Genomic DNA, 24881 nt, shown 5'->3' with positions numbered 1-24881 from the left:
TTAGATCAAGTCTGCCTTCCTCCCACTTCAGTATTTTACAGTGCCTTCCCCTAGAAGAAGAGCAATGCCCATTCTATTTCATTGTGGCTCAGCTGTGCGAAACTGCACCATTTGAGTTTATATAACAGATTCTTCAGAGATTGTTGAATCACTCCCAAGAAATCACGCTACAGGCCTGTAGCATGATATTCTGCTCACTCCCAACTAACGGAAAGTTTTGGGGGTTGGAGGCAAAACAGAAAGCTGCCAAGTAAGTAGCTATGACAAGTCTTATTGTTGGTGTCTTCCTGTTCCACATGTGCTGTACCTTCCAGAATGTGCATCCTAACCAGCTCTGATCTCTCTGGCCGGGACCGAATTTTCCGTTTCAGATAGTCCTCTGTCTGCAGAAAAAACAGACAAGAAAAACCAATTTTAGTTGATCAGACACAGGAGATAAGCTTGGACAAACAAGAGAAGCAACCACCTTTAGATGCTACTGAAATCTCAATAAGCACTGAGGAAGGAAGGGATGTATCAGAATCCCAAAGCACCACAGAGTGAGTTTATTCTGGAGATGACCTTCTGCTGGACATTCCCTCAGTAAAAGAGTGCACTGCTGCCCTACAGAACTGAAACTGGAAAGGATTTTCTTGAGACCTGAAGCCCTCATTTTCCCTTTTATGTAACACCACTAGCTTATGCCATGGTGAATTTCAAGATGTTTCCTTTTACATGGCAGCATGAATATATTGTTCCATTGTTCACAGCAAATACTTTCATATACTGTTGGCATTTGGCACGACTTGTGGTTTGGGCATATTCTTATTTAATGACAAGTTTAAGGACATGCTATTCATTACGCTACAGACCCCACACTCTTCCTTGGCAGGCAAAGTCTAAATGCGACAAGACCCATTTCCAGAGCTGCTCTTAGCAGCATCTTTGAAGAATGTGCTATGGAGTGATGTGTGGAGATGGACCTGTTACCAGGAAGGGAACCTGGGCACAGTGGGTTTGCCAGACTGCTAAGTACTGGCCATCAGAACGGATCTTGAGAGGAAATAAACACTGAAATCAATCATTCAAAGAACTGCACCGTGCCTGCTTTGGTGCCCACACCAGAATGGTAACTTACTTAATAAGAAGGGTTTATTAAAAATGGAGGAAGAAGCAAAAGCCTTTGGGACACTGCTCTTAATGCAGAATCCAACGCTCCAATCCTTCCACCGAGTTCCAAGTGCTAACACTGCCTTGCAGGTTTTAATCACAGCCATTACTTCTTTAGCCTTATTTTGCTTTCAGTTTTGAAACAGAACTTGGCTCCCAGTCACTATAGGTTTTATTTCCCTGTAGACTTATCAGAAAAAAAAGAAAAAAAAGAAAAAAAAAAAGAAAAAAAAAAAAAAGAAAAAGGCCAACAAAACCCTATCCTCAGAGGCCTTCTGAAGAACAGAAATCACCAGGAAACCCCCAGTGAGCAAAGGTGAAGTGTGGATTGTGACACCGAGCTCAGGCCTGCCTTCCTCCTTCTGCAAAGCCAGACGTCTGTGTGATCTCAGTGCTGGCATCCTCTCTATTAACTTTTCTGTTTCTAATGTCCGAGGGAAACAAGTGTACGTGTACACAAGACAAAAAGTCACACACTTTCCTCGGAGGTGGAATCAGCTATTTCAATGACATGAGAACATGTCATTGAAACTATTTCATGACAATGACAACAGACACTATAAAAATAATAACACGCAGTAAATGAGTGACAGGAAGAAAAATATTGGTGACCTCCAGGGAAAATCCAAGCACTGTCTTCAGTGGCTTTTAGGCACAACTGTTCACTGTGGGGTAACCACCACCACAAATAAAAACACCCCATCTAACACATCTGTGACTGCACACTCAGAATGTCAAGGATTCCCTTCTGCATCATGTTAACAGCTGCAGGATGCCCAAACTGCAAGACAGACTGCTCCTGACTTCCCTAAAACCTTCGAGAGCATATTGCATCTTACCCTGGCCCGTTCCAAACTCCTTCTTTGTTCGTGAAATGCAGCTGGACTTTTCAGAGCTGTGGAGAAAAAAAACCAAACATTCAGAGAATGAATACGAATGATGAAGTTCTCTCACCACACGTCCTTCCAGGCCAAACAAATTAACAAATACCCCACAGCAACTGCCTCCTGCATCTCCCAGTACACAACTGGTATAAAAGCTGTGTGAACTGACATGTTCTGACAGCATGGGAGCCGACCTGGACCTTTTATGGGGTACTGAAAAGAAAAATGTGGGCTACACTCCTAGTGGAGCTATCCAATGTTCACCAACAAATTCCCCCAACAAACTTTTCCTGTGAGCTTCAGTATGGCACAAAAATATCCAGGACCCTTAGGTAAGTGAACAGCACCGAGACAGTGAGGGGATGCATGAGATGGTTGGAAGGATCCTCATGGGGGAGGATCCTAATGAACTGTAAATCCTCTTTACCACCTCTTAATGTCAAAGGAAGCTGCCGATCTTTCCTTCATTTGCACCTGTGTTTTGTGTAGATGCAAGGGCTGGTTACAAATTCTGCAGGTCTACAATAGGACGTATACATTGCTCCATGTAACTGAAACTACTATGACAACAGCAACACTTGGACAAGAAAGTGCATCTGCTTGCTGACAGATAACCACAACCTGAGGCATTAACAGCAGCGCTCCACTTAATGGACCTCTTTGACTCTCCCCCGCTGCCCCCCCCCCCCAGACTAGTAAAAAAAAGCAGAGCCAAAATGGATCAGGTTGTGAGGAACCGATCCTCTGCTGTCCAGGACCGTACCAACCCGGGAGGAATCTCTCACTCCGTCTGGCTCCTACGCAGCACACAGAGCTCATGTTCCATGGGAGAACTGGAGAAAGAGGTGACATGACTTCTAGCTCCGTGGAGTTGCTGTTGCTCACTCATAGCTCTCCCAAATCCACAAATGGCCTGTTTCTCACAACAGCCCCACTGCGGCCTGTGTTCATGGCTGGCTGGAAGGGCACATCATTCCTTTCTATTTCTGAAATATTCGTAACTAAAACTACCTGATGGAGTTTCTAAACTTCCGTCAAGCTGAGCACCAATGTTCAAAGAGCCTTCAGCTTTAAAGACACTCTGCAGCTCTTCTGAAGACAGAAGTCTATACGATGGTGCAGTCAGTAAAACCAAAGTGCTGCATCTAGGTCCCACGAAATACAGTTTGCTCGCACTCTTCTTCACTAAAGACCAACAATTAAAGTACTTCTAAAATGGAACTTCATAATGAAATACTGGAATGATATTCAAAAATAAAACCTGTGCAGAAATGCAATACAAGAAGATACATTCAGTACACGTGTAGGCTTCAAAACCCTTTCCCACAGAATAAAATGGAGTACTAAGAAAGGCAAAATGTTAAGGCAGACACAGCACCCGCAGAGTCCCACCACAATTACATCACAGGGTCAAAAGCAGAATGCAGTCAACATGTGAGGAATTCCAATCACACTGGTGTACCAGAAGAGGTTCAGACTACAAAGAACCATTTGTGGAATAAACAGGCTTAACTGAGTGAGAACTAACAGTGGTGGGTGAGTGTACAAATGCTGGGGAGCAAATAGTTCCTGCTGAGACTAAAGGTAAGTTCCACACAATCAAGTTCCATACAAACAGGGAGAAGCCACCAGGGAAATTTTTGCAAGCAGCCAACAGGGATGCGCTGACTGCATTTTGGGGTAAGCAAAGTAAAGGCAGAGAGATGATCTGCTTGTGAATATAGGCATGTGCTTGAGCTTAAACACACACTGATCTCATTGTATATGTATTGCAGAAAAGTGAAGTATAAGCTTCTTCAAGCTCAGGTAGTCCTGGACAAAGATAGAGTGTGATATATAAATCAGGATAAAAATCTACACTGGAAACATAAGCAGCAAGCTTCTTCTTGGGTTTCCAAAGGCCCTCTGCCACTAGAACGTGCCGGCATGGCAGGAGTGCTTCATCCTGCCCTTCCTACCTCTGCCGTCAGCGTGAGGCAGGACATGAACTTTAAATGACATTTCCCTGGCCACAGCTAATGGTTGCAAAAGTCAACTGCAGGGGTGCAGCCGATGTCACAGGTAGCACAAGAGAAGCCTTCAATGCATACGAATAAAGGAAGGAGTTAAGCATCCCCGAGATGAGATGAAATAAAATGAAAGCCCCTCTCTCAAATCACATAGTAAGTAAAGAAGTTGAACAGAAAGTAAAGCAGAAGTGCTAGGGGAAGAATTGCACACAGAACAATGTCAGTCTCTCCTCTGGAAACAAGCACTCTGCTGCAATTCTGAGCTGCCAATATGACAGAGAACTTCATAGCTGACCTCTGGAAATGTCAAGAGGGCACAAATCCTTCATTGCTTCCCTCAGCAATCCAGGATGGGGCTAGATGACAGAAGTGGGTGTCTGCTGTAAAATCCTGCTCCATACAAAATTAACTAAGCCTTACATATTTTGCTGGGTTTTAAATTACTAAGGAGGGGAGAGCTGGGCAGCACCTCCCCTAACTTTATTAAAGCGAGTGGGAAAAATAAAACCACACAACAAATCCTTGTGCAGAAGACTGGAGCTGGGAGGCACAGGGCTGATTTAGGCACAGGGTAAGAAGACACACATCTCTACCAGCTCCCAGTACTGTCCTTCCCAACCACTGATCCCTCAACCCATTCCTGCCCCAATGCCCCATTGGTTTGCTCGCCTGAGTGCTCCTTTATCCATTTCACTCAAGATTATCCACACTGACAAAGCTCTACTGCTCCTAACAATACCTGGTATTCTGGCTCATTTTGACTGTGGCCACAGATGAGCAGATGAACCAGATGCAGTGCTAACAGCCCTGGCACAACGCACATAGGTAGGAAGACATGGGGCAGGACTTCTACCATGGAGGCAGGGCATACATGCACTGTGCTTGGTACATAATGCAGTAAATACAACCCTAGAAAGTAAGGACGAAAACACTCAAAGTACCTCATCCTTTCTGGCTGCACAGATCTGACATATACTCAACTATATCTGCTCTTTAAAATGAGCACAGACAGTTATTATTTCAGCCTTCCTTTATAGAGAACATTTCCCAGACCTTTGCTCATTTGCTCTCTTCTGGACCTTCTTCCAACTGATTGGCATATTTCTTGAAGTACACTGTCCAAAACTGGGTGTATTTTCCAACTAGGCATTTAAATAATACACACACTACTCCCCTTTTTAAATGGAGTTACTGAAGATGGTGAAGAGTGTCAGCCATGAACCTTCTTTCTCCCCAGCTCACCCAAAAGCCCCTCTGCACTCACCCTCCCCAAGCCTTTACTCCAGTGCTATTTTCTCACCAGCAGCATGAAAACATCATGTGAACCTGTGCCAAGCACCTTGCTCAACCCAAGCTGTGAAAAAGGCATTAAACATTGTGAATTGTGAAATACATCCCATTCGTCTCTGCCTCTCCACTGATGCTCCAGCGGCATCCATACCATGCCAAGAACAATACCAGGCAACAGTCACCAAAAATTAGCTGTTTCTTCCCTGCGGCAGGTCCTTAGTCCCAAACAGGTGTTATTTAGCATGGTTTGAATCCTTCATCTGGCTGACTTTGCTACAGCAAAATTGGAGTGAGCTCCTCATAAGAACAGAGTGCTGGCAGAGGCAGAAATCTTGCCAAACTACATCCACAGTTATTAGCTTTTGATGGATTTCCACCGCCTTCATATTTTTCTACTGCTAATACATTCAAGAATGATTAAGTGATTTCCCCCTATGCATTTTTCCCATTAGGTAACCCTTCTGCCCGCCCTTCTGCTTTTCTTTATACGTGAAATATTCATATTTTCATCCTCAATAAAGTGAGTTTCCATGTTCTGCCCCCCTTCTTTCCTGCACCTGGGCCCGGGACAAAGCACGCCAGCCCTCAGCTATGCTGACAGCATTTTGTGCATTCAGATCACAGTTGTTTGGAAAGAGTTATTTTAACCTGGACTGGTATGCTCATTTACAGCCCAGCTCCACAAATAATTATGTCAGCAAAACAGAGCAGAAGCTGCCCAGCCAGACAAAGTCAGGACTGAGAGGCTGGGTTTAAAAACCCATTCTGCAGTAGGAACAACTGTGAAAGTAATGCCTCCTACTTACTTTCATATAAACTACAACAGATACAATGAGCACAGCAAAACTGATAGAGTAAATTCTCAGCTACAGAACACAATTTTTCAACACAGTCACATTAGCTATGCATTTTTACTGGTGATGAACAAGAGCCTGCATGCCACACTCGTCTGAACCTGCACCAGCAGAGGGGACCCACTGTTGTCACTGGTGAAACACAGCACCCACCACCTTACTATGCTCATTTCCACAATTTGGTCTCCATAAACACTCAGCAACCATCACTGAGTGTCAATGGAGACAGCTTTTTATTCATGAAGGAATTCAGTGACAAACTTTCGCTTCATATGCACTTCTATATCAGACACTACTTGGTCAGACTGCCCTTCTGCTGTGACACATTGAACTGCTGGCCTTCCATCTGATCCGAAAGTTAAGCAGCAGCCAGCAGGTCAAGAGAGGTGGCCCCAGGAGGGTCACATTTAGACTACTGGGTCCAGTTCTGGACTTCCCACTTCAAAAAAGACAGGGATCTCCTAGGAGTCCAACAGAGAACCACAAGGATCACCTTCTGTATGAGGAAATGCTGAGTGTCCCTGGTCTGTTCAGCCTTGGGAAAAGAAGACTGAGTGGGGATCTGATAAATGTTTATATATATCTAAAGGGATGTGGGAGGCAAATGAATAAGGCCATGTTCTTCTTGGTGGTGTGTAGTAATAGGACAAGGAGTAATGGCCTAAAACTTGAACACAGTAAGTCCCTTACAAACACATGGAAGAATTTCTTTACAGTCAGGGTGGTGGAGAACTGGAACAGGTTGCCCAAAGAAGTTGTGCAGTCTCCTTCAGTGGAGATATTCAAGACCTGTCTGGATGCCTACCTGTGTTACTTACTTACTGTAGGGTACCTGCTTTAGCAGGGGGTTGGACTTGATCTCTTGAGATCCATGATTCTGTGTGAAACCCAAATCAAACCCAAATCTCCAACATAACAGCAGAGACACAAGGCCTGACAAAATGTTTCCAACATTTTCTGTTCAAGGTTTACCCAGAAGCACAAAAAAGCAACCTTTTAAGCCTTGCAAAGCTTTACAAAACAGTCATATGGAGATATTTGAGTTCCTGTTACCCAGTGTGAGAAATAAATGGAATCAGAACCAAAATCAGAACCACTCTAAGAACGAAACATAGCAGAGGAAGATCTGAACCAGTTGCCATAGAGGTCAGAGTGGCCATACACTGTGTTAGCTTCTGCAGTCAACAAAAGACACCAAGATTTGCAGAAGCCAAAAACTGGAGAGAAAGAAAGACAAATCTTTCCCAGATCCTTGCAGCTCAAGTGTCTAAGGAGGAGGAGACACTGGAAAACTGTCTAAAATAGGTTAAGATCTCAAAATCAGAATCAGTAATCAGACCCAACAACCAGTGGGCTTTCCTTGGTCTCCATACCTAGACCAAGCTCTCTGGAGACAGCAAGAAGATACCTGAAGTGCAAACCAGCTTGTCAGATATGCAACGTTTGTAGAGAGACTACAGGTAGATTTCTAAGACTGAATCAAGATTGGCTCTTAAAGGAAAATTAAAACCTTTGTTTGCTATGACTAAGAGAATCTCATGTCACATCCAAAACCAACCACAGACTAATTCACAAAGGCAAGGCCTACTGCTACAGCTGCTACTCATTTCTGCTCTGAACCAAATTCTAGTTTCCATCTCTTGTTTACTATATGCTTTTATAAAAAGATGAGATAAAGAGCTGTGAGTGTGCTCCACGACTTCCTCTGTCGGTTCAGGGTGGGGTTCCCACCCTGTAGCTTTTGGTGTTTGGTATGCCACAAGTCATGATCAAGGCAGTAGGCATTTTCTTCCCATTCATCTTCACCTCACTTCCAAAACACATTTCTTAAGGTAGGGAAGACAAAAGTATTCAAAAACGTGGTCACATGCACAGAAGGAGATTTCATCTTGCTGAAAGGCGGTATCATGGAGAAACATACTGAAAGAATAGAGCACAGGTGGTGCTCTATCAGCACACTTTTGTGCCCATGCTGCACCCACAAATTCCACATTTGGGACACAGACCTGATGATAATTCAGAATCCTTGTTGACTTCATAGCCCTGGCATGGATAAGAGCCCCTGGATTAAGGTTAAGAGCCGAGCATCAATGTAAGGATAAGAACACAACTGGTAAACTGTGATTCTTCAAGCCCCAAAATATTATAAACTCAGAAAATGCGAAGTTAAGATTGACTAGAAAAAAATTAAAAAATAATTTAAAAAAAAAAACACGAATATTTTTAGGAAAGTAAGAAACACATCTCTGGCATGCCCACAAAAGCAGCTTCGCTCTTCACTGACACCCTTCAATAATAGGATGACTGTCATTATCAGCTGTGAGTGTTTCTGGTCCCAGAGTGAACAGGGGCTGGAGAAGGGCTCCCTCCCATATCATTACTGTTGCCAGCACTGCCAAAGCCTGGCATCACAGTCACAGCCCTTGGGGGGACTTCCCTGCCGCTGAGCTAGAGACACGGCAGGGGAAGAAAGAGCTGAAGATTTGTAGTGTCACACTGTCTCTTGCACCAACACTTGAGATACACTTAGTTTGCTCAGCAAAGACACTGCTCCTTTAAGATAAGCAGAAGGATAAGACTTGTGTTAGATGTAACAGCAAAAAAAGAGCCAGCTTATCAAAGCCAATGTGGAAGAACTCAGAGAAAACCCGACAAACTGTCAAGGCCCACATGTGAGTTAATTTAAACTCTTAACAGAGATGCGTCATTTCTCAGAGACCTTACCTTCTCCAGGAGCAAAGTGGAAATTGTCACCCATGGTAACAGTTATCAGATCTCTGGGTTACTTGCTACAGTCTCACATCATAGAAGATGTACAGCAAACACTGATATCACCCTGTGCATCCCCATTAACTCTTTGCATTCAAAAGACATTACTGAAATACTGAATTGGAAAATAGAAAGAAGAATGGAAAGCTTCAATACAGTTATTATTATTCCATGTCCAAACTGAAGAGGAAATGGGAACTCTTTGATTCATCCTATCCTAGACCTGGCCTTATGCCTGCTTCTTGGCTGGGCAACCGTCCCTTTGCAAACTCTTCTGATACTGTTGCAGAGTGCCAAGGCTGGCGGAGATGTGGGGCAACGAGAAGAAAAAGGGGAGATCATTCCCAGCTAACAAGAATGAGCTAACCCAAAAAGACAGTGGGAAAATGAAGGAGAAAGAACTGCATGACATACTAAGTTTTACTTCCCTGAATTATTAAGCATCTTAGCAAGTAATTGAAGTAATTGAGTATAATACTTGAATGTTGCAGGGAGCTGGGAAAAAATGCAGCCTGTCAAAACCCTCAGCACAAACTTTTCTCTCTGCAGCTTCAGAAGGTCAGACAGCACATTTCCATTGCTCACACAATGAACTTTCCTAAGTCTTATGAATCAGATGATACAAACACAAGGAAAACAAACACACACAGCTATCAAAAAACAAACAGAGCAGATGCAGTTATTAGGCCTCTTGCAAGGAGGCTCTCAGCTTAACCATACAGGCTCCCTTCTCTCTACAAAGCCTCAAGGCTTTGACACTGAGCTTCAAGAGATCCAGTCAGTGAACCAACAAAGCATTCCTGGGAGACAAGCAGCGGGATGATGATCAAATGAAAATGAAACCAGTTACAGATTTCTGTGTGACACAGCACAAACAGAAATCCAGCTGGATGTGTCCTCAAAGCAATGTTTGGTTTAGGATACCTTCTCGGTGTTCCAGTCCTGCACTCAGAGCACGGCATCTAACACTGCAGAAGTCTCTCTGGCCTCTGTACTTGAGATTTCATTCTATACACAATGAACCAGGAAATGCAAGCCTTCAGAGATGAAGAGGAGTACTTTAGAAAGTTATTATTTTTATATCTTCAAGGCTTGATGGGTTTGGACATTTTATTAAAAAAGTCTGGGAGCGATGATACAGTCCATATGTTTGCTTTGAACTTCTTATCCTACGTGAAAGTACAAGGTCAGCATGTTTTGTGGAAAAAGGCAGGAGACAGAAGCAGCATTGGTGGGCAGAACAGCTGATACGGGGTGGTAGGCAAGTATAACTTTGTGTTGTTACTCTAAATAGGCTTCCAAAAAATACAAGGAACATCACTTCTAAGTCCTGATGTGTAAAGCAGCAGGAGAATGTTGGAGTTAATACATGGCACAGACAACACAAAGCAGGAAGGGCTTATTCAAGGGATTAAAGCAATCGGTTTATCTGCAATTCAAACAGAACATACAACAATCCTGAAATGGCCACTGCAGGGACACACGGCAACACTCCGGAATCAGTAAAGCCCTGCCCAGGCACGGCAGCTGATCATCTGTCACAGCCGTTATGGAGATGAAATGCTGTGGAGGCATTAAGAATTGCACCTGAAGTCATCCATGTAACAGCACAACATTTACTGTTGTGAAAAATACAGCACACTTAGATAACTGTATGTGTTCTAACAGCTATTTACCTTTGCTTTTCTTGATTTACATCAATAGATGCTCCTCTTTAACAAGTAATGCTGGTAAAACATTCTAAAAGCTGGCAGGGGAAGTCTTTTGCTCTGACAGAGTTCTAGTATGTTCTACTGTAGCTACTGTCTGTAGCAGGAACAAGGATTTGACATTATCCACAAAGGATTCGTCTCTCTCATCTCCCCTCTGGGGAGACCTCATTGAGGCCTTCCAGTACTTGTGGGGAGTCTGTAAGCAGGAGGGGAATGACTTTTTACATAGGTTGCAATAGGACAAGGGGGAATGGTTTTAAAGAGGGGAGATTTAGGTTAGATGTTAAGGAGAGAGAAAAACTTTGTTCAGGCAAAGATTTGTGAGGCACAGATTTAAAGCATTTCCTCCTCAGGAAAGTGTGAAAAGCAGCAGCACAGGATGCCCACATCTCATTTCCTAGCATACTCTCAAGTAACAGACAGAACACAAGTCCAAGTAAAAAGCTGCACCTGAGTGTTGCACACCTATAATAGAGAAACGGTTTAGGGCTGAGGCCTGTAAAAGCAGACACTCAGAAGGACAATACTGACTCCATCCTTCCTGGATTCTATTCCAACTGCTTCCTTCTAACCACGTAGCATCAGGGAAGCTCTGCTTTCAATTAAGAAGTGATTTGCACTGGACAGCTGGCATGGCAAGAGAAGACAAAACATTACAAACCAGTTACTGGATCCAGTTGCTCATGGGGTTCGTGGGATAAAAACTCAAAATTGCCAGCAGGAATTAGTAAGCTGACAAGGACTTGAGCTGAGTACTGTATGCTGGAAAGGACAGCATTGTATTCTTTTTTTAACCTGCCTTCTGCATCCAGTCATATACCCCACATACATGGCATCCCAGAAACCAAATATACTACTAGAGAACCTGTATGCAAGCACAAAAACTGGTGAGTACTAAGTAGACTGAGGCCAGAAGGAAGCTCCTAGAAGTTCTCCTCCTAGCCCCCAGCTCACATAATGTCCTTTTCTAAGTGCCTGAGGCACCCTGCAGGTAGTCATGAAGCACATTCCCAGAAACAATTTTCTACTTCTACTTCATCTGTTTAGGTGAATCTAACAGTCACAAGAGCAGCTCTGGGGCAGGACTGTGCTGCATGACGACATTCCCTGCTTGGCTCTTTTTCATGTCTGCAGGCAGAAGCCAAGGATCACAATCCCGATCGATCAAACAAGGGGTATGCAAAGCTTTAAAACATTAAGAGAAAACAAACAGACGAAGCACAACATGTTTTGCAAAGCCGAGTATTGCTACACTGGCCAAATGCCTTTCTTCTTAAATGTTTTGCTGTTTTAGTTGAAGACACTTCCCACATGTCTTCCTCCTCAGATGTATCTTAGGTGCTGTGTTAAACATTCTTTTTGAGAGCAGAAAAGTAAAGATCTGATTCTCACAAAAAATACAATAGCTGTAAACTTTAAAATTCAACACTGTAAAAATGGACAGCATGCGACTGTTCTGCAGCATAACAGAGTGCAGAGCTGAGCAGAGCCAGCAGTTTTTGTTTAGTTTGCATTTTAAGAGAATAAGATGAAAATCACTTTTGCATGTATATTGAATATATATATACATTTTGTATGTATACACACACACACACACACACACATATATACATATATATATTTATATATATATATGCAAATAGTCAAAAGAGCTTGTCTGTTGTCACTGTCAGAAAACAGGCCAAAACCCAAATTAGCATGAAAACTTTCCCTGTTTCAAGAAACAGTCCTAGCTCAGATCACAGGTATGTCAGATGCAGATGAAGACTTGGTTATCAGTTCTTCCCTCTGGGCAATATACAATTTTAATCTTCAACTAATGAGTCCCACTGCTAGTAAAAGGTTACGTAAAGTGATAACAGAAGAGTAACAGGAATTAATGAAGCATTAAACTCCATTATTTTGAATCCCCTGTCACTGCTTATAAATGTTTTAGTTTTAGTAACTACATTACACTAATTCTTTAGTGAAGCATAGCCTTGCTGTGTGGTTGGTGGGCTGGAAAGGTTACTCAAGCGAGATTAAGTGTACTTGGTAAAAAAATGTTGATACATTTGCCTTTCTACCATATAAACAGAATTCCACATGGGGACAAAGTAAGCAACTCCCAGCTTTGTTCTGAACAAGCAAAGCAGGAGCGGTGTGACTCTCCCTGGCTCTCAGCTGTTTCACAAAATGTGTTCTTCCACTCGGTGGCCAAGAGCCCTGTGTGGAAAGAAGCCTGAAAATACAAATCCTTGTTTACAATTCACAAACTGAGTTCAAACACCATATAAGATTTGTACTTCATTCAGGAGAACCAGAGGTATCAGGTAATAATAATCTATATTTGTTTCATAGATTTTCACAGGTCTACTTGGCGGCAGGATCCAGGAACCGAACTCAATAAAATGTTAAATCTTAGTGAACACCTAGGATAGCATTAAAAAACACTACAAATTCACCAAGAAAAACAATTTATATGAATCAACTGATATCTCTATGTGATAGCAAAACAGCAGGTGCTGTGCCAGACGAGCTCTAGTCTGTTCCTATTGACTGAATGAGTACTAGGCACAGGCAGAATACCCTTCAATTCAGCTTCATCCCAATGTGAAACAACTCTCAAACTCTGGGACCTTTATGTGGTGCTAAGCCAGGTATAGCAGGCAGGTTCAGTCAAGAGTTTGACTTTAGAAGCCCCTTTCCAGCCAAAGCTCTAAGGCTAATGGAGATACAACTGCCACAACTCTTTCAAGAGTGTAAAGGCTGTCCAAATATAAACAAGAAGCTAGAAGCCAACCAGCATTTCCTGTGGAGGGAGCACGTCAGCTCATTTCATTCAGCACCACACCATCCTCTGGATTCCCAGTTTAAATTTTGTTAAACCATGAGAGAGGGCTGAGCAGGGCTGGTTTCCTTAGTAATGAACACAAGGTCAGGGTTTGGTATAGTCATGCTTTGTAGCAGATGATGGGAACACAAGTTGCTAAATGCTTTCACAGACAGATTGTGCAGGTTAGGGATATGATAGAACTCAGGATACCTGCACACTGCCAGTGGTAATTAAAGAGTGTTCTGAACTGCTGGAAGCAGGAACAAAGCTGTTGTGAATCTGAGATGCCCTCATCAGGAACATGGTCCTTAGTCATCTCCTGTACTTCTCAGGTTAAAAACTGGTCTTTGCTTTAAGGATAACAATTTATCTCACTTGGATCTTCTCATTAAAACAGCCTAGACAAAGAATGTTTTAAACATTTCCCTGCGTGTGGTTATTTCCAGTTGGCAGGTATGGATAAATGGCAGCATGGCTTGGAGGGAAACAATTTCAAATCATGTTTAGAACAGATCAGCTACAATGTTTTCTCTTAATTGCAGAAAGAATCTTTTTATGTGGTGCCAGTATTTTCACAGTGATACTGCACTGGGCATTCTCCTTTAGTTTGCCATACAATTCACATGTACAAGACATAAATGAAGCAATGAAGAGTACAAGTCTGCAAAGACTTGTTATTTGGGCTGTATTTTAAGCAAATTTAAGACAGACTAATTACTCTGGGTGCCTCACTTGAATTACTTGAAAGAGCCTCATTTCCAAAGGGCCTGTAAAGCAGACCCCTCTCAGGAATCACAAGTTTGGCCAGCAACACCTTGAAGAAAGCCAGTTCTGAATAAAACCTAGTGAGTATTTGCATATAAACCACCTAAGGCAGAAGACCACAAAGAAATCAAGAACATTTAGGAGTATACACCGGTATTTCTTCCAAAATCAAGTGCATTCTGTTGAATTATCCAGATAAAAATAAGAAGGTAGGCATGATGTACCATATCCAGACAGGACAATCTTTCCTATTTAATTTGGAGACATAATTTTAAACAGGGAGCCCAGAAACATCTTCAGCACGTCACTACCTCCCAGTGAGCCGCTTCAGTTGACAGAGCAGTGCTGACAGGTTCTCTTCATTCAGAGAGAGAGCTGACAGCCTAACCTTATGGCTTTACCAAAGTCTAAGTCACACCACTGTGTCAGATTACAACATGCTCCCCAGAAATAGAAGTCATGAGAAATTCTTTAGCATATTGTCCTCAAGGTGTGAGAAATGGGGAAGGGGGTAAGCTTCTGAAAGAAGAAAACATTTACCTGAGCTGCTGCCTTCTACTAGAGCTGTGAAGTGAAACTGAGAAGAACTCTAAACACTTCTCTTTGGTCTTGGTTCAAGTTGTTACCTACACAACATTTAGTTCAGAGGCACCAGTGGGCAAGGAGCAAAACACAAATGTTTTTTTCTCCAGTGCTAACCTGACAGTGACTTTATTTCACTCAAGGGGCATCCGGTGCATCCACCCAGACAAGTATACTGAAGTTCTCTGGTACTGCAGATTTTGTCTTCCCTTGCAGGAAGGGAACTAGCTGATGCCCATAGGTCCCTTGCTGGCCTTGTTTTCTAGCAACTAACATAAAATATGGCTCCTCCTGAGTTAACATCTTGTACGCACTGACAGTTTGGGCCTAGTTTATGGAATGTGAATGTACAAAGCTACAGCTGCCTCAGAGGTCTGAGGAGCTGACAAACAAGAACAGAAACTGCAAAGGCAGGAAGCCTGTTAGAAGAGCGATTATCAGCATGCGTCAAAAATATATGACACTTCCAACAGCATGGTCTCCAGGAGACTCGTCTCTGCTACAATCAAACACAAATGTTCTTTTGGGGTATGGTTACACTTGAAGCCATTACTCTGTTCCTTGGTACCAAAGGAGGCACCGTACCTAGAGTACCAACCAGGGAGAAAGTTGGGTGGAACTGGGTGGGGTTTTTATATCTGATGTTATTCACCCAGAAACGGACAATCCGATCTTTCAAATCATACATGAAACCATTCTCAGCTCAAAAACAAGCACAAAAACATCAAGAGAAAGAGCTGAAGTGATACTTACGCGGCATGATCCCTTGGCTAACCAGCTCCTCCCGTGTGCGTCGCTGCTGGAGCTTCAACTGCAGCACTGCACAACAGCAGAGACAGAGAAGAGAAGGAAAACCATCAGTGTGAGAAGTAACTGAGAACACATTTTCAAATGCATCTTGTTTTCTTCTTCAGATGTTCAGCAAGCAGCAGAACAAGCAGACCCCCTCCCACCGCACTGCCCTGCACCGCTGCAATTGCAGAAGTGGCTGCAAGCATCGAGGTTTCCGTGTTCTGCTGCGGGTAACGAGGGGAGGAAGTTGCAAAGGGTCTTGGCAGGGTGATAAAAATGTGCACAGCCAAGGCTGTTTCTCAATTCTTTCTAGAGCACCAAGGTCTTACACACCATTAATATTAAAAAACAAACACAAGAGTGCTGTCTGACAGTACTCCAATAAAACCAGAGTGACACTCCAACTGCTGTTTACTCTTAAAAACCTAAATTACCTTGTGCAGATTAAATTGATTTCAGAAAATTATGGGTCATTAGGTTCTCTAAATTACAAGACCAATTTCCTTCCTCAACCGAGAAATTCTTTCACCTTCAGAAACATCTCATGAAAATGAAATATCATGGCTATCTCTACAAGCGCCCTTGTCCCACAGCAGAAGAAATCCCTTATCACTAGAGCATCCTCTACTTACTGGAGTGCAATGGAATACATGTATTACCTGCGTACAATGCAATTATCTGTTTTTTTTTCAAATGCAAATGACCACTTCACTCATAACTTCAGCAGCCAGATTGGAACAGCAGTTCCCATTCAAACTATATAATCAAAGCAAAACTGTAGAAGTTAGCCTTACAAACGTTCAAAGACAACTTCCATGAGAAAGGTACCCTGTAAAACCACGGAAACACACGTACACACACATCAATTTAGGACAACCTGAGAGAACAGACACTGAATCTCATCTGCAGTCAAACCCAAGCTCCTAAGCACACTCAAGATAAAACAGTACAAATGGCATGGCACCTTCCTTGTTTATACTTCCATTTCACTGTCAAGTTCACATTGTATAGTCCACAAAAGAGAAGTCCACACAAATGCAGCAGAACCATCAGAGAACAAAACTGTTCTACAGAATCATTACAACTCTTAAACTTCCTTTCTTAAGTATTCTTTTGGTCCAATACATTCATTTCCTACACTACACCCAAATTTATACTGTACACGCCCTACAGCAGAGACCAAAAAGTTTAAGCAGAAGATGGCACTTCACCTACTTGCATACATCAGCCCATTTTACCTGTTTCCTTAAACTTCCCGTCTGCCCTTTGCATTAAACTGAGCTACACCTTCCAATAAGGCATCTGGTCTTCATGTGAAGTTGAGGAAAGATGAAAAGCCTGTCTCTTCTGCGGTTGAATCATCCTCACCTCAGCTAGGCTGGACTTGCTTAGCTCCAGCTTCCATTGGCTCTTGACATTCTTTTTTTTTTTTTTTTTTTTTTTTTTTAATGTTTACGACAGTGTGAATATAATTCCTACATCTGAAGCACTTCCACATACAGCGTACAACCAAGCTACCTCTCTTCTCTTTCTTAAGCCAAAGGATTTCTCAGGGGGCCCAGGAGTGTTCCTGCATGACTGGGTTGTTGCTAGCACTAATACAAAGAAGAGGTGAGACTGCAAGCAGTCTCAGCCCTGTCAGGTAACTCTCACTATGTGGCATTTTTTCCACTCCTGAGCCATCTGGGGAGCTCATTTCTATACCCTAAACTAGCACATCTCACTACATGTACACCAGCTAAGCACAGACCTAGAGCATCCACCACCCCAGCTTTACACGCAGATAAGCTCATTATTACTAATTTCTTCCCATTACACATCTAGCAGTGTATTTGTTAGCTGGTTTTGCCTCTTTGCTATTCATTTTGTGGGACCCTCTGCCTTCCTCACTGTCCCAGCTATCTCCACCACTTACCTTTCCCCCCCAGTGCTAGGACACTCAAGGAACAGATCTCCCACTCAGATGCAGACGGCATTTTCTGCTCCTTGATGTACACCTGTAGCAATGCACATTTCACCCAACTGTCTCCATTTGCTTAAGTTTTCTTTTTCTTTTTCTTTTTTTTTTTTTTTTTTTAAATAAACGATCATTAAGATGATTCACTAATCTTTGTTCTTTCCACACCTTTAGCAGTGCTCTAGCATGGCTTTCCAGGCCATGACAGGCTGATCCCAATCAGAAACTCTTCTCTACCTCCTTTGATTACAGGCAGCTCTTAAACCACTTAAGCACTACATCATTATATTCAAAGACACTAGTAACTAAAACATATTGTGTTACATTAAAGAACTTACATAAGGCTGTTACACCCAGGCAAAACCCCTGGAAACCAAATTTCCAATATCAAAACAACAAAATCATGCTTGAGCAGGCCTACTAAAATGGAAAAGCTGCATAATAGGATTATGCCTCTGCTCTTATTTAGATTATCAAATTTTCCATAGCTTTTTCCCCCTGAAACTGATATTAGATCATCCTCTGGTTATTCACTCTCACTTTTTCACTAGCAATGTAAGGTTTTACTTCTCTTTCATGCCTCTGAAACCTCCCTACTACTACCAGACTTAATAGAAATCAGTGCCAGTCAGACAGACACAAACTTCACAAACAGCTCAAAAATCCCTTCTCGACTTCAGCTTCCCTTATGAATTTTCCAAATATAACTTAGTTCTATATCAGTTACCATCTGCTACCCTTTTTCTCTACTCATTTTATGCATCTATTATTTTTAAACACCACATCCCTTCGCAGCAAGAAGCAGCAATTGTCAAGAGGACCAAACAGAAGAATAGGAAAAGGTCTTTTTCTGGATATTTTAAATAGCTATTAGGCAATGCCTGGGATTAGTGAATGTATATGCGTACATATTAAGCAGAGGTTATAATCAGCACAGAATGCACTTTTTTTTCCCAATACTGTTTATTTTGGGAGGAGGACAAAAAGGATTAATTCAGTTCACTTCTGAACTCATTTGGCTTAAATAAGTACTCAGAGTTCCAAACACCATTTTGTATATTTAGGAGATCACCTGTTTACGTGTGCAAGTGTGTGAACCCTATATATAGATTAACAGATGTCCCAAGAACCAATCCAAGGCTGTTCCATGTGGAGCTCAGCCAAGGGTCTAGAATGACCAGAGAAATACTAAGTTACTCAATGACAGACCAAGCACAAGTCTTTCGATCACAAACCAACCATCTTCTGTTTCTTTTAACCCTGCAGTTAAACTTTACATCAATTTCCAAGTCAGCAATGAATCGGATCATACAAAGAAGAGCATGTATCTGCTAGCTAGAAAATAACTCATCTCTTTCATCGAACTCATGTCCATGTAACATTTTGTAAGCTTAGCATCTTCCGATTCTCCCACTAGAAAATGAGAATATCTGACCTATTTCACAAGCACGACAAGATTTGAAATACACTTAAATTTGGACAAAACTTCTAGGTCTCTGTTGAGAATTACTAAGACTTGTCCCTACTCACTGCAGGGGAGTTGGACTAGATGACCTTCAAAGGTCCCTTCCAACTCAAATGATCCTGTGACTATATGGTTCCAGAGCATCTGGAAGATGGTACAGTGAGCTGTTGGCAGCCCTTTAGAAGAGGGGAAGAGCAGCACTTCTGTGAGTGTGTAGTAACAGACAACACTGCAACACTACCTACTGAGTTACACTGTTGTGCCTGGCCTTAGGTGTACCTACCTGAAAGCTCCTCAACTTCTAAAGCACACTGCATGTGTAACAGCCTGCACAGGACTGCTGAAACTAGGCCACAGCCTCTGCATCTCAACTCCTTAGGAGAAAAAAAATACTTTGAGCCTATGTCACATGCCACAACGGATTTACAACAACAAATTAAAAAAATATTCTGCATTTCCTGTTGTCTGTGACCCTGCAATGAGAGCTGTGTGGCTCTGAGCCTGTTGTGAGGCCCAAGAGTCAGTATCCCCCAAAACTTTCTCCTAAGGAAAACCCACAGACCCTGAAGGTGTCTTAAGAGAGGTGAGGGCAGGCAGAGTACGCAGCCCAGTGTAGCAACGGAGTGAGCAGGGCTCACGTAGAAGAGCCACACGCTGGCTGGTTGCCTGGATTCTGATGGAGACCACTGATTGACTTTCTAAGCTGGTGAGAACAGTTTGCCCTACATAAAAATTCCTCCTTGCAATCCAATCGATAAGTCATGCGATTGGAATTGGAAAGAGAAACTAGCAAAGAACAAGTGAAATCAGCCCAACCTCATCATCATAGCTGAGGAAAGTGCAAGCGTAAGTCAAAGCAGTGAAAAGCAAACCATGCACTTTAAGGCTCGTAACAGGTCACGGTGCTTTACATGTAAGTGCTCAGCACCTCTGCACACCCCATGTGAGAGCCCAGAGCTGCAGCACCCTCCCCACTCCCAGGACAGCAGGAACACAACCCATGTAATGCTGTCACACCAAACAGCCGGGATGCAACCAGCTCAACTATGATACACACAAGTATAATAAGGGTTTGACAGCATGGGATAGCTACTGAGGAAAACCATCACAGCTATTTGTGTAACATTAACTTCAATATGACAGCGCATAACCACAGCTTTGAGAGGCAAAGCCCCTTTCCAGTCATCCCTCAGCCACCAGTAGCCATTCTAATTACATCAAGAACTTTTTCCTAGCTTCTGCTGCATTAAATAGTCACATCTGACCAGCAGCTGTGGAATGTGCAGCACATCAAGCCCTGGGTTCAATGGAAGTTGTATCTTTGGTTTATGACAATTTCGATCACTTGGAGATGTAGGGAAAAAACTTTCCCCTGGCACCACAAATGGTCTCAGTGCTACTGTGTCTGCTTACAACACAAAGGCTGACTTGCATCAGCCCTTTCACGCTTCAAGGGGAAGCCAGGTTACATCCCAGGTAAGATACCAGCAATAACAGCATGTGCCCACCCTAAATGGCAAAACCCTTCTGGACTGAGACAACAATGGGTGCTCTTATGTGGGGTCAACAAGAAGCTACAATAGATGACAGCTCTACAAGTCTGTGACCAATGAGCGAGTACACAATGGTCAAAGTGAATTTTGGAAATAATTCTCAAATTGCTTCTCATATCTCAGGTTGACAGTTTTTTCAGAGCTGCCTTTTGTGCGGACAACAACAGCCGCCCATGACACGGAATCTGCTAGAAAGCTGGGTGCCAACAAAGAAAAGCCAACTTTGGGGCCCATTTTAAGGGCAATTTTCTCAGGCTAACAGCATTTTAATCCACTAACTGCTGATGGGAAACACGCGCTGGCTTTGCATTTAAGCAGACTGTGCAGTTAGCAGAGAAGCATTTAAGTGAAGCAGACTGTAAATGACACCCAAACTGCAGGGATTATATGGCAGTTTGCTACCCAGGCGAGGGGCTGCCAAAAATCCACGTCCCTCTGCAAAGTGAAGTAGAAGCAGTCGAGTGCACAGCTGATCCTCAGTCTGCACGCAGCCACCGGTGTTGCAAACAGCATCCCTATGATTAAGTTCATTTGGATGCATTTACAATAGCTTGGAGTGAGCCTAAGCAAAGGGGCAGTTAAGCAGAAGTTTATTTCTTTACTACGTGAGATTATCTCACATTTCACTACCTCTTTTCTCTGCTGCAGCAACAACAGCTGCTATTAAAATGCAGGCAGTTTCCTCATCTCTTCCTTAGCAACCATACTATGGCGAAAACGGGGAGGGCAAGAGGAGAATTTGCTTTAGTCTCTCAAACTGCTGCAAGGACTTTTTGCACTACAGGCACACTTTATTGATTTCTATTCATGCTGTGCTCCCCTGTTCATGTGAGGCAGGGCTGAGGTTCATCTCACTGCAGCCAAGGAGGAGTTCTGAGCCGCACCTCCTGAACAGGAAACAAAACCAGCGTCTGAGTGGATCCTTGCTGCAGGTCATGTGAACAACAGATTTCTTAGCAGCTGCAGCAGTCAGCACGCCCAGTTGCAATATGCTTAGGTGGGCAGGTGTCTCATATAATTTGGGTGAGTATATATGAAAGCTGACAACCTCCTTACCCAGCTCCGCTTGCTCAAGGACAGATGCATGCTGACACAAAGCTAACCAGGAGGTTGAACTTCAATTTCAATGGCACTTCAAGTACAGAGGACTTGAAACCTTTCTCACAACCACCTTTTCTTATCCTCTTGAGAGCACAACTCATACATATAGGAACAGGAATACAATTCTCAAAGAAACAGAACTGATCCTTCACCTCCAAAGCTACAACCATCAGAATATTTGACAGTATGTGAGCAGTCATCCAGGGATGCAATATGGGTCATACAAAACTAAGGGTTTTTTCCATTCAGCACTTCAAGAAGCTTTTTTAAAGCAGCTGAGAAGTACAGAAAAGGCACAAGGCTGGGTATCTCAGCTGGACATTTAAGAACACAAAGAGAAGAAAGAGAGAAAATAAACCAGCTTTCACTCTCAGGACGAGAAGAGCTGGTTTCTTGATAAAATCATTCTCTTCAAAGTTTCTATAGGATTTCACAGCTCAAAATGTTCTTGGATTGTATAGGATCATGACCACAACATGTAGTCCCCAGTGGCCTCTGACAGACAAGATGCTGCCTGCACAGTGTAGACTTCTGTGACAAAGCAATGCTCCCTTTGAAAGCTTTTTGTTGGGAAGATGCCGTTGGAAGAGAAATATGAAATAGGAATAATCTTTCAAGATGATTTCAAAGTATGAGGAAATACTAGCATGTATTACTGTTAAATGAGTCCATGTCATGAGGCATTAACTCTTTTACTGGAGTCTCACAAACATGGATTCTTTGATATCACTAATGTAGCAGAATCAAAGATCCCAACCAATAGAAGAAACTGGTCCCAAAAGAATATGGAATGAGAAGCAAACACACCATCAGATTCAGAAGGATCTTCTCCATCCTCACACACTACCACAAGGTAGCTTGCTCACACCACTCAGCACAGAAGAACCACCTTACTAGTTCATTTTTGAGGCTTCAATATCAAATTTAACACAATGGGAAAATCAAAGTAATCTATATTTTAAGAAGTATTTCAAAGGCAAAGCCATCACCCACAGCAATTCTAGCTTTGTGACTACGTAACAAACAAAAGCAGTAGCATGGTAGAAATGTAACAACATAACATGATCTAACCTCTAGGAAGGACAGAACGGTATCTGCTGTTTGCTGCTTCTCAAAGGCTAGAGAAAGCACTGCAGTTCTACACTGGTGAAATGTGCAGGTACAGAAGGAAGAACCAGCCCATAGACTCTGAAGTTTACAAACTCAGTCTTCAATTTTACATATGCATTTACTATGCGAGCACTGCTCACATGTGTGACACTAATAGATGCACAACTCTATTACTACCGCAATCCAAAAGTAAAGTTAAATTCTGCACATTTATTTTGGTTTAAAGGAAACACCAGCAATTGATGTGCATTTTACAGCACTCATCTTCACATTCTTCCTTCCTTATTTGTTTAAATTCCTGCAATTCCATGAAATTTAGAGGCCGTTAATGCAATTTTACTCATTGCTTTTTAATGCAATGCAAGCTTTGCTTTCTTACTAGCATTTTAAGTAAGACAGATATATTACTGCTAGTACGTAAGTCTTTCTAACACAGAGAAGCCCACTCTAATAGCCCACACCTAACAGGCCATCTCAGCACTCACTGAAACTGTTAAAATAGGACTTCGACGAATGAAGCTGGCAATCTTAGTGAAATATGCAACATGTAAGAGAGTGCAACCAGCTCATCAACAGTGGGTCTTCTTTCTGTGCAAGGTATCAATTCCTGTAATATTATTTAGTCCTAGAAACACTGGTTAGGTGAAAACCAACGGTGTGAACAGCTAGGCACGTATCTCTGTCTATGGAATCTGGCTACCATGCATGAACCAACAGGATCACCTGTAACAAAATACGTATGTGGAAAGGTCTACCTAAAATTGACATGCCAGTATCATGAGACAGTAAGTACGTAACTAGCTCCTATTATCTGTGATGAGTGCTTGTTGATGCCATCTATATATCCATTGTTGCTATCTATAGCTGGAAGGGAAGCCCTGGGGGAAAATTCTGACTTCTCAGAATTTCCCAACTTGCCATGTGAAGTAAAATCGCAAGTCTATAACTTAATATGACTTGGCAGATGAGGACAAATGAAGGAAAAAGAAGGAACAGACAGACATATCCTGACAATCAGATCTACAGCTGTCTCCTGAAGAGACAGAACAAAAGGCAAGCTGCATTAGGGAAAACACATTTGTGCCCTTTTCATTTCTTTCTTGTACAGATGGAGATGTCTCTGCCTGTAAGAATTAAGAGCTCCATTCACGGAAACTACCTCATGGTGAAGATGTCAGAGAATTTCTGTACAAAAAGATGGGCTCCTTAGACACATGAGCTGTATATTATTGGGTTGCCCAACAAACTGAGGAATCAATTCTATATTTCTAACATTTTCAAGTTCTTATCCACCTAAAGAAGTTTGGTTTATGGAAATGAAATGCAAATTAAAGCATATGCATTTTTTCATAAGTGGTAGAAAAAAGGACTTCGAAACATGCAAATTCAAATACAAAACTAGCATTTCTTTGGAAGAACTAATTAACTGATTAAAAAGGGATCTTGGAAAGTGGGTCCTTATAATTTTAAATTAGCTGGCTTTAGCATCCCTCTCCCAGCTTCAGTCTGTTTGACTGTGCTGACAGTTACTTCACAGGACATGAAACAAACTGGGGTTTGCCCAGCATACATACTGCATGCAAAATACAAGCTCAGGGCATTCCCTATCCACTGAGCATTCCTGCCACCAGCTACTGTCCAAACCACAGCATCCTTTTTTCGCTAGAAATTCAGGTGGATGCTACAAGGAACTGCTGCACTTCCTTATGAAATAATCATCTTTGCTGTTTCCTCACAGCTCTTCCATCACAGAACAGCCTAAGTTGGAATGGATCTCAAGGACGACCTACTTGCAGTCCTTACTCACTCACATCCCCATCCAACCTGGCTTTGGGTGCTTTCAGGGATGGGGCACCCACACGTTCTCTGGGCAGCCGGTGCCAGTGCCTTCCTGCTCTCTAAGTAAAAAAATTTTCCTAATTTCTATCCTAAAGTTAAACCTTAGTTTAAAACCATTTCCCCTGGTCCTATTACTATTAGATCGTATAAAAGCTGTGGGGTTTGAATAAAGATCCCCACCTTTTTATTGCAACAGCCTACCACACTCAGAAGTGTGAAATTCTACTGTCCTTGT

The 24881-nt window shown here is 42.5% G+C and overlaps 1 protein-coding gene across 1 annotated transcript in view; it reads right to left on the bottom strand.

Moving 5' to 3' along the window:
• Positions 1-24881, bottom strand: part of MRTFA (myocardin related transcription factor A) — a 94603-nt gene that overhangs the window by 12124 nt on the left and 57598 nt on the right. The window contains exons 7-9 of the mRNA XM_085511089.1: positions 15583-15648; positions 1989-2044; positions 308-383 (exon numbers count right to left, since the gene is read on the bottom strand). Coding sequence (XP_085367215.1) covers positions 308-383; positions 1989-2044; positions 15583-15648 — 198 coding nt within the window. The remainder of the gene's footprint in view (positions 1-307; positions 384-1988; positions 2045-15582; positions 15649-24881) is intronic.

The sequence above is a fragment of the Coturnix japonica genome, chromosome 1, assembly GCF_054131305.1.
Source record: "Coturnix japonica strain WE chromosome 1, WE-NBRP24, whole genome shotgun sequence".
In the NCBI taxonomy this organism is placed as follows: Eukaryota; Metazoa; Chordata; class Aves; order Galliformes; family Phasianidae; genus Coturnix; species Coturnix japonica.
This window is presented reverse-complemented; position numbering and strand designations above follow the sequence as displayed.